The sequence below is a fragment of the Pristis pectinata genome, chromosome 4 (genome assembly GCF_009764475.1).
Source record: "Pristis pectinata isolate sPriPec2 chromosome 4, sPriPec2.1.pri, whole genome shotgun sequence".
Taxonomy (NCBI): domain Eukaryota; kingdom Metazoa; phylum Chordata; class Chondrichthyes; order Rhinopristiformes; family Pristidae; genus Pristis; species Pristis pectinata.
In genome coordinates this window covers 76,480,632-76,493,096 of record NC_067408.1, presented here as the reverse complement: position 1 = coordinate 76,493,096, position 12,465 = coordinate 76,480,632, and the positions used below count along the sequence as shown (strand labels likewise).

General features: G+C 39.7%; 1 protein-coding gene across 1 annotated transcript in view; it reads right to left on the bottom strand.

Moving 5' to 3' along the window:
- Positions 1-12,465, bottom strand: part of LOC127569658 (cilia- and flagella-associated protein 47-like) — a 401,309-nt gene that overhangs the window by 324,868 nt on the left and 63,976 nt on the right. The window contains 2 exon segments of the mRNA XM_052014458.1: positions 6,465-6,559; positions 11,535-11,679. Of these exon segments, the coding sequence (XP_051870418.1) occupies positions 6,465-6,559; positions 11,535-11,679 (240 nt within the window).

Sequence of the window (12,465 nt, the reverse complement as noted above, 5' to 3'; positions counted from 1 at the left end):
TGAGGGATGCAATTGGCAAATTACACTGAAAATGCGCTGAACAATTCACCAGATTCTCAAGGGGGTTTCCGACCTAACGCACTGACATAAACAGGTTGTAAAAAATATAAAACTAGCACAATCAAGCAGGAAAATAAAACTTAGTCAAAATTTTCATTAGAACAGAGTCAGTGGGCCTCAAGGTCCTTGAAGGATTATAAAGTCATTATAAAGATTATCGAGAGATACCGCACAGAAACAGGCCATTCAGCCTATCAAGTTTGTGCCAACCATCAAGCACCCATTTTTATATTGATCTTACCCCTAAACCAGTTTATTCTTCCCATATTCCTGTCAACTAGAAATATATAAAATTATGAGAGTCATAGTTAGGGTAGGTTGTCAGAGTCTTTATCCCAGAGTGGAAATGTCAAATATGTGGGGGTCTAGCTCTAAGATGAGAGGGGGAAAGTTTGAGAGAGATTTATGAGCAAGTTTTTTTTAGACAGAGAATGGTAGGGGCCTGGAATGTGCTGCTAAGGGAGGTGGTGGAAGCAGATACGATAGCAACGTTTTAGAACCATTTAGACAGGCACATGAACAGGCAGGGAAAGGTGGGGGAGGGATATGGACCATGTGCAGGCAGATGTGCAGTTTAAATTGCCATCATGGTTGGCATAGATATTGTGAGCTGAAGAGCCTGTTCCTGTGTTCGACTGTTCTATATTGTATCTCTGCTCTCCCCAACCCCCTGCTGCCCCCAAATATGCCGCACAAGGGGCAATTTGCTGTGGCTAATTAATGTACCATGTATGAAATCCACAAGTATCAAAAAATCCCTTCCGGGTGAGACTGGCCAAGGCAAGACACTTTTCTCTCTGGCTACAATTGTGCTGTTCACTGCGCTCTGTATCATCCCATTACTGCATCAGAACAAGATCTGCAATTGCAATTGTAGTTGATTGCTGGTCACAAATCCAATGGAAGTTGAACTAACCGAACTGAAACAAAGTTAAACTGTCTTTCAGTAACTGAAGCAATGGCAGGAGAAAGATTCTTGGTCAGTGGTTTCACTTGACTGCAAGTCACTCTATATTAATTGATTAATATGGGTTGAATGTGAACCTGGTCACAAAGGTCAGCCATGGCTATTGGAATCCTTTGCACATTATCCAAAAATATTTTCATAATATTGAAATGGGTAAATAATTTTTCATTTCAATACATAAGCAATAAAATAAACATCAAAATAATTTGATTTAAATATCAAGATCAGGAATATCCAAGTTTTTTGTCAGTGGGTCACCTCGTTACATCATGGAATCTCCAAGACCACACAGTGGTCCAGAAATAGCAGGCCAAGTTAAAGTTTGAATGTGATGGGCGAAGTGTGGCACTAAGTATGAAATAGAAGTGTGCATCCACCATATTGAAAAAGACAAAGAAAGGTGTCTAGGCCCCCTGCATGGCATTAGACTCTTTGCAGATGTGCACAGGGATGTCAGAAGTTCCTGGTTCCGCTTATAGAAATACCATGGGAACTTTTACATACATATAAGAAGGTAAACAGGCAAAGATCAGTCCCATATTCAAAAGACACTATCTGTGATAAACCAGCACACCTAAATGCACTAATGTGCCAGCATTGATTCTGTGCTCATGTCTCTGGAGTGCACCTGGAAGAAACATACATCTGATCTCGAGTCAAGAATACAACCTCAAATGTTGGCTGATCAGTGTAAGAAATGAATGGAAGGTATTTATTATTTTGGTAGTAATTTTATTTGTCTTTACGGCTTTTGGTCAGCATTATGATTAAACAGCAGCTCTATTGAGGTTAGTGGGAAGACATTATGTCGGTTAGTCCTGGAAAATGGGGTTAGCCAGCACTGCAACTGTGAACAACAGATTGTGATTTTCCTTCATTGCAGATTGAAATAATGTAACAAGATAAAAATGTGTGTTTGTGGAGTCCTTGAGAGTCACCAGGATCCGTTCCCTGTTCCAGGAGATAGGAGGTCCTGTTGCAGGGGAAGACCCCAACTCAGCAAAAATAATCCCATCCACCACCAAAGTTAAACTGATTAACCTGATATTGCTGGACTTACCCTTACTCTCGTTTTTTTTGAATAAGTGATTCACATTTGCTACTCTTCATTTCTCTGGCATCACCCTGTATCCAAAGTGGCTTGAAAGAGCGTCAGTGTGCCCTAACATTTCCTCCCATACTTCCTCCAAAATCCTGTGATTCATTTCATTTGATCCTGATGACCTAACTACTTGAAAGTTCAGCCAACTTCTCAAATTCCTCCATGATATCAACTTCTAATTTATCTAGTGTCTCAACTTTCTTCACTATTAGTTCCAAAGCATCCTTTTCCCTGGTAAAGACAGATGTGAAGTCTTCATTTAGTACCTTACTCAGCATCCATGGGCATATTCCTACTTTTTCCTTAATAGATCCCATTCCTCCATGTACTACTATTTTACCATGGAAGACATTTGGATTCCCATTCAGGTTGGCAGCTAATCTTTCCTCATCTGCTTTCTTTGCTTCCCTTATTTTAATTAACATTTCTTCTTCATTTGTTAACCTGGTTCTTATTAGCATTTATAACCAAACACGTAAGCAGACTTTTCTTAATTTTTCTTCCTGTGTCTTTTTTATCATTCATGAGGTCCTGGAATTGTTTGTTCTTCCTCTATCCCTCAGGGAAGTGTGCCTCAACTGGAACTATCTCTTCCTTAAAGAAGTCCATTGTTCTGGTACAGTTTTGCCTGTCAACTTCCGGTTCTAATTTACCATAAGAGCCAGATTCACTCTTATTTCATTGAAATTTGATTTCCTCCAACTAATTACTTTTACTTTGGATTGCTCCTTCTCCTTTCTCTTGAGCTAATTACCATCTCCTGCATGTAGCCCCAGTGAAATTGATAAACATGCCCTATAAACTAACCAATTACATATTACTGTGCCCCTTTTCGGGTCTCGTGGCAGACACTCAGGAAAAGCACAAAGTTTCCTTAATAATGCAAGTGAAGATGCTAACAGCTATTATGTGCCCTCTCTCAAAACTCGGCATTCCTCCATCCCTATCCTTTCAGATTTATTCAAGTAAATTATTTATTTAAATTACTTTTAAAATTTCTAGGTAGGTGGGGAGGTTTAGAAGTCAGGAGAAATAGATCACTTCTCCCATCTCCACAACTCTCGTGAATTAACAATCTTGTGATTGGCCTCTCTCCAGATCTCCTTACAACTCTCTTTCTGGACCTGATGGAGGCAAGATTGAGATAAAACAGGTGGGTCTGAATTCACCCCTCAAATCTATCAATGTTTATGGAGGTACATTAGTCTCTTGCAAATCATTACAATTATCTGAGACTTGACTAATTTCTCTTAATTTAGTGGGCTTCCATCATTACGTACCATCGCTTGGTGTGATAAAATTAGCCTAAATTAGTTTCTGGACCTTTATCTCCTGTAGCACAACAAATTACAATTCCAACAATATCCCCAGTTCCAAATTCTTTAATTTTTGATAACTATTGGAAACCTTATAAAGTAGTTTCTGGGATTCTGACATCCATAAACACTTCTAGACCACATTAGTAATTTCTTCAAAAAATTAAACCAAATTAGATTTGAACTGAATATCTTTCATTATTTAATTATTCCTGTCAAGTTGATGAATCTGCATTACAATTATGATGGAAATGCATATGAAGAATTTAATATGTTTCTTATATCAGACTTGCAATTTTCAGTCATATTGTTTTTTTTAAAAATTAAAATTTATTTCATTCAAATTTAATTCCTCTGCAATTCATTGTAAAGTTGAATGAATAACTGCTGCCCTCAAGTGGCTTCAGCAGATACATACACATAAATTAGAAAATACAGGGGCTCCCTGGGTTACAAATGACCTGACAGATATCAGACTTTATGCAAATTCCCCCATACATTTTTAAAGCATTTTTCAAGCTAGTAATAATAATTTTAAAAAATATTTCATGTTATTCATTAATGGCTTGATACAGCATATACTCAATTAGTTTAATTATGGGTAGTGTACAGAATCAGAATCAGGTTTATTATCACTGACAAATGTCGTGAAATTTGTTGTTTTGTGGCAGCAGTACAGTGCAAGACATAAAAATTACCATAAGTTACAAAAATAAATAAGTAGTGCAAAAGACGAATAACAAGGTAGTGTTCATTGGTTCATGGACTCTTAAGAAATCTGATGGCAAAGGGGAAGAAGCTGTTCCTGAAATGTTGAGCGTGAGTCTTCAGGCTCCTGCATCTCCTCCCCAGTGGTAGTAATGAGAAGAGGGCATGTCCCGGATGGTGAGGGTCCTTAATGATGGATGTTGCCTTCTTGAGGCACTGCCTCTGGAAGATGTCCTCGATGGCGGAGAGGGTTGTGCCCGTGATGGAGCTGGCTGCACCTACAACCCTCTGAAGCCTCTTTCGATCCTGTGCATTGGAGCCTCCATACCAAGCAGTGATGCAACCAGTCAGAATGCTGTCCACCGTACATCTGTGGAAATTTGCAAGAGTCTTTCATGACATACCAAATCTCCTCAAACTCCTAATGAAGTAGAGCCACAGGCGTGCCTTCTTCTTGATTGCATCATTGTGTTGGGCCCAAGATAGATCCTCTAAGATATTGACACCCGGGAACTTGAAGCTGCTCACCCTTTCCACCACTGACCCCTCAATGAATACTGGTGTGTGTTCTCCTGACCTCCCCTTCCTAAAGTCCACAATCAATTCCTTGGTCTTGCTGATGTTGAGTGCAAGGTTGTTGTTGCAACACCACTCAACCAGCTGATCTATCTCACTCCTGTAAGCCTCCTCATCGCCATCTGAGATTCTGCCAACAACAGTGGTGTTGTCGGCAAATTTATAGATGGCTTTTGAGCTGTGCCTAGCCACACAGTCATGAGTGTAGAGAGAGTAGAGCAGTGGGCTAAGCATGCATCCTTGAGATGCGCCTCTGTTGATCGTCGGTGAGGAAGAGATGTTACTACCGATCCACACTGACTATGGTCTCCTGATAAGGAAGTTGAGATTCCAGTTGCAGAGGGAGGTACAGAGGCCCAGGTTTTAGAGCTTGTTGATTAGTACTGAGGGGTTGATGGTGTTAAACACTGGGCTGTAATCGATAAACAGCAACCCGACATGTTTTGCTGTTGTTTAGGTTCTCCAAAGCTGAGTGCAGAACCAGTGAGATTGCATCTGCTGTAGACCTGTTGTGGTGGCAGGCAAATTGCAGCGGGTCCAGGTCCTTGCTCAGGCAGGAGTTAATTCTAGCCATGACCAACCTCTCAAAGCACTTTATCACAGTAGATGTGAGTGCTACCAGGCAATCGTCATTGAGGCAGCTCACCCTGTTCTTCTTGGGCATTGGTATGATTGATGCCCTTTTGAAATATGTAGAAACCTCTGACTGCAGCAGTGAGAGGTTGAATGTATCCTTGCACACTCCAGCCAGTTGGTCAGCACAGATTTTCAGTACCCTGCCAGGTACACCGTTGGGGCCTGACGAGGATTCACCCTCTTGAAAGATGTTCTGATGTCGGCCTCCAAGACAGAGATCACAGGGTCACCAGATGCTGTGGGGATTGGCACAGGTGTAGTGTTATTTTCCCTTTCAAAGTGTGCATAAAAGGCATTGAGCTCATCAGAGAGTGAAGCGTCACTGCCATTTATGCTGTTAGGTTTCACCTTATAGGAAGTAATAGCGTGCAAACCCTGCCACAGCCGTCATGTGTTCAATTGTGTCTCTAACTTCACATGGAGTTGCTTTTTCACTCTCACGAAAGCCTTCTGTAGGCCATACCTGGACTTCTTGAGGGGTTCTGGATCACTGGTCTTGAACGCCACAGATCTAGCCCTCAGCAAACCGCAAATCTCCTGGTTCATCCAGGGCTTCTGGTTTGGGAAAACTCGGTATGTTCTCAACAGCACATATTCATCCATGCAGGTCTTGATAAAGTTGGTGATGGCTGTGGCATTTTCATTCAGATCCGAAGATGACTTCCTGAATATGGTCCAGTCCACCGATTCAAAGAGTCCTGTAAACACTCCTCTGCCTCCCTTGACCATATTTTCACGGTCCTCAACACTAGTGCTGTGCTCCTCAGTCTCTGCCTCTAGGCTGGGAGTAGAGCCAGGTGATCAGACTTGTGAAAGTCCAATGGCATGGCAAGCATTCTTGATGGTGGTGTAACAGTGTTTTGGTGATTATTCAATGAAATGAAAGAACTATAACAAGTGTACATAGAGCAATAAAATATAGGTTACTATAGATAACAGGTAACTCGAGAAAACAGATGTTTCTGACTTTTGGAGAAATTGGTTTACTGCCAGTTCTCAGGCACAGAAACTTTACATAAGCCAGGGACTGCTTGTACAAGCCTTGATTTTAAGACACAGTATGAGTATGGACTTAGTGTTGTTGGTAGTCAGTACTTACATCTGTAGGGCTGAAGAATAATTCACACTTTGTACTTTCCTTTCCTCTTAGATTCACAACAAACAACTGAGGATTCAATGGATCTTGAACTGCATCTGAAAATAAAGATAATGAGTAAAATCAGAGTACTATGCACATTTGCTTGCATATCAAAAGTGAAAGGAAAACTTGCATTTCTACTTTAATCTACTTTTATTGTTGTGAAAAACACAAGTCTGTGGGTTGAAGGAAGACAAAATGAATGCCTGAAATTTATGGTGAAGCACAGAGGTAGTGGGATTGCATGGTAATGCAGGGAAAAGCCAGAAATTTCTGGGTACACAGAAGTCCTTCCAAATTCAATCACAAGACCTCAATTGCATTTTTAATCCTTTGTAAGCCCAACAGCCAGCCACACTGATCTCCTGGGTAGCTGCTGGGCCAGCAAATTAGTGGTGAAAGGCTCCAACAAGAAAACATTGAGGACATTCCCCAGCAATTAGAACATATCTGAGATTTATTTGTGTTGACTTAGAAAATGTTAGCCAGAAAGACGTACAGAAAAAGTCAGACTGAAAATCAGCAGAGAAATAACCTGCGCCTTCAATGTTTACAAATTTTACTACCTTCTCATTGATTTCCAAACCTAACTGCTCAAAGGGGTTAAAATTCCCCCTCCTCTCTTTTGAGTCTGTAAGCTTCAAAGTAAAAAGATTGCTCTTGCTTTTTTGTCCTTCAAAGAGTTCAATAAAATAGATGTAATACAATCTTCCTTCTAGAAATTATTTTTTATTAAAATCTCTGCCCTTGATATTTTGTTAACTACTATGTTTATTACCACTGACATTAAGACAATTGGTCCATACTTTCCTCAGTTAATCATTTCTCCCTTTTTGAAGACAGGAATTACATTTCATGTTTGCTTGACTCATGGCACTATTTCTTATTTTGATTTCCTTTCTATTTCCCTGTATATCTGCTTTCTCCATCTTAGTGTCCTTGGTGCATTCCATCTGGACCTGTATGGTTATGGTTCCTCAATATTGGCTACATCGTCCAATATTTCCTTTCTCTCCATCCTAACTGTTGGAACGTCTCTCCCAACTTATGGTTATTCCTTCTGCTCGCCTAAATCAAAGGTACTTTTGTAATGTCCTCCTGTAAGTTAACTTGATGGGCCTACTTAAATTGGATAGTTACCCACAATCCCTCCTTCCTTCCTGATTACTTTGAAATATTGTCAAGTGCAACATTTAGCTGCCGATGCTCTTCCTGTCAGCAACTGTTGCTGTTAACCATTGTGCATCTTGTTTCCAGTTATTAATAATTTATATATTGTTATCTGGCAGAAATATGCTTTTATTTTTCATTATTCCTGTTTAAATTTTTATCTGGTATGTCGTTATTGCTTTCAATAATAACTTTTGTTCCTAGAGAACTTCATATTAGACAATGGTCTAAAATTTACTCCTGTTCCTTCTTTTTCTTACGTTTAGGTTAGCATTGCATACTAATGGTCCATCTCCAATGACTCCTTTTATCCGCGGACAACACATGAACTTGGAATAAGTTAAACTGGAGCCACAATACCCTCACTATGATACCTCTCCCCTTTTCCCCCATGATTCAGTGCGATGATGTGCATGTCTTTCCCTCCTTCTCACATACCCCTTCCTATCATTCCACAACCTATTTTCCTTCATAAGACGAAATGGTTTAGTTACTTAACCTCCTTAATACTTACTTGCTTACTCTAAGTTACCCTCTCATATCAGCACGATCACTCTCTTTGTCTTTCTCCTTTCATACACACAATTTTCACCTTCCCAGGTACGAGCCAATCAGCAGCGAGAAAGTAAACAAGCTAGCACTTTCTCAGTCTGTTTAACCCATGGTTGTTAATGGTGAAACAGTGCAGTTCAAATTCAGACCAACAAGGCCCAAGCTGCTCAAGGTCATCCATCCATCACAGCTATCTTCAGGGAGCAAACTTCCAACAGTTTGCCTGCAACCACACAGGTTGAATGGTAGCATGGAAGTAGTAGGTCAAGCAATGGCACGCAGTAAGTAGCCACTGAGTGCTTGCACAAGGTTTATTCAAAATTAAGCAGTTTTGATATAGATTGGAGTATCGCACAAAAAATTAAATAATTTGACAAGGACTGATTGATGCAGTGTATGTTGTGAGTTACACTACCGTTTATAACAAATACAAAATACTGTAAGAGGAAAGTTTCATTGAACAAAATGTTAAGGTAATGGGCAGGAGTTCTAGGTCCTGATTTAGCTCTTCACATAAAGTACAGCAGAAAACAATTAGGAAGCAGATGACTTCTTGGAAGGCATGGCTACCACCTGAAACAACTACTGGATGCTTTAACAAGCACTTGACCTTGACTGAAATGTCTCAGTGAATAGGCAAACTTTGCACTACACACACCACACAAGCTCAAGCTGGATGTTAGTGACCCATCAGCATTCCTCAAAAGGTTGCTGGAGAAAGTTCCAACAAGGTCAGGAAAATTGTTTTTTTATTCCTGCAGAGCCAGATATCAGATATATGTTGCTCCAGCAAGATCTCTGCAGTCTTTGACATTAGTGCAAATCAAAATGAGTCAGGGCCTGAAAAGCAAAAAGTACTGGGACTTCAAATAGGTAGCATACATTATTCAAAGACACAAGAGATTCTATAGATGCTGGAATCTGGAGCAATACACACAAAATACTGGAGGAACTCAGCAGGTCAGGCAGCATCTATAGAGGGAAATAAAAAGAAGACGTTTTGGGTTGAGACCCTTCATCAGGACCGGAAAGGAAGAAGACAGAAGCCGAAATCCCCATAAGCCAGAGTTCTGACTTCTACCCTCTTCCTTCCCAGTCCTGATGAAGGGTCTCGACCCAAAACATTGACTGTTTATTTCCATCCATAGATGCTGCCTGACCTGCTGAGTTCCTCCAGCATTTTGTGTATATTGTAGAATATGTTATTAACTGCATGTAACTATAGCCCGCAATCCAGTTTCAATCAAGCCCAGGCAAGTATCTTCTGGCAAACACTTGAACCAAACTGCCAATTCTGCATTGGAAATTGTTGCTTGAGTTCCAGTCAAACTGTGAGATGAATGGAAAGAATCAGAAGTAACAAGAGCACTCTAATTCTCTCATCTTTCTAAAAAAAAATTCCTTTAGACAGTGAGGATTGGGAAGGTATTTTAACTAATAATCTTAGATTTCCTTGCCTTTAAATTTCCAGGTGTCACTGTTTCTATAGCAATGAAGTGCAAAAGTTGAACATTATTTCAACAAGATGTGGTTCTGCATTACAGTACAGGACAGAAAATAATGTCATCCAGTGTGCATGCTATTCCAAAAGTCACTGCATTTTTTCCAAAAAAGTACTGCAATAATAAGTCCAAATCTACTGCCATTCAACAGAATGGAATACTGACAGGGCTTGTCATTTGGGAATTATTATTAGATGTGTATGCTGGTTAATTCTGGGTGATAATTGGCTCAAAAGCCTCCTATAAATTCGCCAATGACACTACTGTTGTTGACAGAGTCTCAGATGGCAATGAGGAGGGGTACAGGAGTGAGATAGATCAGCTGGTTGAGTGGTGTTGCAACAACAACCTCGCACTCAACGTCAGCAACACCAAGGAATTGATTGTGAACTTCAGGAAGGCGAAGTCGGGAGAACACACACCAGTCCTCATTGAGGGGTCGGCGGTGGAAAGAGTGAGCAGCTTCAAGTTCCTGGGCACCAACATCTCAGAGAATCTATCTTGGGTCCAACACATTGATGCGGTCATGAAGAAGGCACACCAGCAGCTCTACTTCACTAGGAGCTTGAGGGGATTTGGTATGTCACCAAAGACTCTTGCAAATTTCCACAGATGTACGGTGGAGAGCAGTTTGACTGGTTGCATCACTGCCTTGTATGGAGGCTTAAATGCGAAGGATTGAAAGAAGCTGCAGATGGTTGTAGGTTCAGCCAGCTCTGTTACAGGCACAACCCTTCCTGCCATCGAGGACATCTTTAAGAGGCAGTGCCTCAAGAAGGCAGCATCTATCATTAAAGACCCTCACCATCCAGGACATGTCCTCTTCACGTTACTACCATCGGGGAGGAGGTACAGGAGCCTGAAGATCCACACTCAGTATTTTAGGAACAGCTTCTTCCCTTTTGCCATCAGATTTCTGAATGGTCCATGAACCCATGAACACTACCTTGTTATTCTTCTTATGCACTATTTATTTATTTTTGTAACTTAGAGTATTTTTCATGTCTTGCATTGTACTGCTGCCGCAAAACAACAAATTTCACGACATATGTCAGTGATAATAAACCTGATTCTGATTTTGGCATTAAGCTTAATGTGACACTAATCCACTGAAAGCAGATCATGCAATCTGTAGACAAAGCAATTAAAATAATTGAAAGACTTCAATGAAAATAAACTTCAGATTGTATTATGAGAGAAAGTCATTGAGTCAGAGAGTTGTACAGCATAGAAAGGGGCCCTTCAACCCACCACATCCATGCTGATCTTTCTGCCCATTCTAATCCCATTTGCCTGCATTAGGAGTGCTAGAATCATTGAATCATAGAATTGTTATGGTACAGGAAGAGGCCATTGGCCCATTGACTTCACTCTGGAAAGCAGTAATAGATTTTCAGTGTGCTTGGCGATCCAAAAGAAAAGGTTAGACCATTCTTAAAGGATCTTCCAAAAATTCATTTTCTGTTTTACATGCAGAACAATATTACAACTCTTATAAAATGGGATTATGGGGAAAACAAAATGGGATGAGTGACGGTTAGTGTAAATAGGTGCTTGATGGTGTATGCAGATTCAGTGAGCCAAAAGACTTAACGACTTTAGAACTTCAGAAGTTGGCAAAATCCCTTGGAAAAATGGCAGAAGTGCCTTAGAACAATCACAACACTGAATGGACTCTTCCCTGAAAACCTACAGATTTTCCTCAGGAATCCAAGAAAATATCCTCAGTATCCAGGCTTTATAACTAGTTAAAGTCACTGTTTTTGAGATGAAAGTCGATAACTTCATGATCTGTTCATAAATATACCTGCAGATGTTTCAAACTTCAGTGAGAAATCTTTGTATTTTGAAAAATCAAATTCAAGCTTGATGGGTGATTCTGTTAAGTTCGATAAAGTGAATGGAATCATTGAAGTCGAACCACAGTAGATGCCAGGGAACACAAAATATTTCTACAGATAAAGAAAATAAAATTAATTATTTGACATAAATAAATACATAACACAAATCATTAAAGGTAAGTCAGTACTAGTTAAATGGAGTTATTTGTTAGAGTCACATTTTCATAAACTTCAGCAAATACAGCTTCATTAGGCATGGGAAAGATAACTGGAAGGTAATATAAAATGTCCTGGGCAAGAGTTCCATCAAATTGTTGTCCAACATAAAATAAAGCCTTTGGGACATTGGTCTTATGCCAGGATAAGATTTCCCCATGCTTTGTTCGCAATAGTTTCCAATTTAGTTACCTTTATATAACTGCACAATGTAAATAAAAACAACCACTGTTTCAAAACAGTATTGTGACATTTTGTCCAATTATGGTAGGGTACCTTTGCTTAAAATTGAAATTAAAATAAGTGTAAAATTACTTAAAATTAAAATGACAATAAAATGTAATTTCTAATGCCTGCACATTCACTTTTCCCCAATGTATGTTGCAGAGTCAGAAAGAGTTGAAAATAAAAGACCACAGATTTCGAATGTGAGGACATAGGAAATTTCCTATGAGGAAAGAGGGCTAAGATTTCAAGACCCTATCAAAATGATCATATTAAACTGTATGAATCAACAGTGAGAAACTGCAGTCATATACTGGCTTTAATATTGCAAAATACCAAAAGGTGTTTCACAGAAAGATGCCCAAACAAAACTTGATGTCAAGCCATAAGTGGAGATATTCAGACAGATGCCTGAAAGCTTAGTCAAAGATGTTGGTATTAAGGAATGTCTTTAAA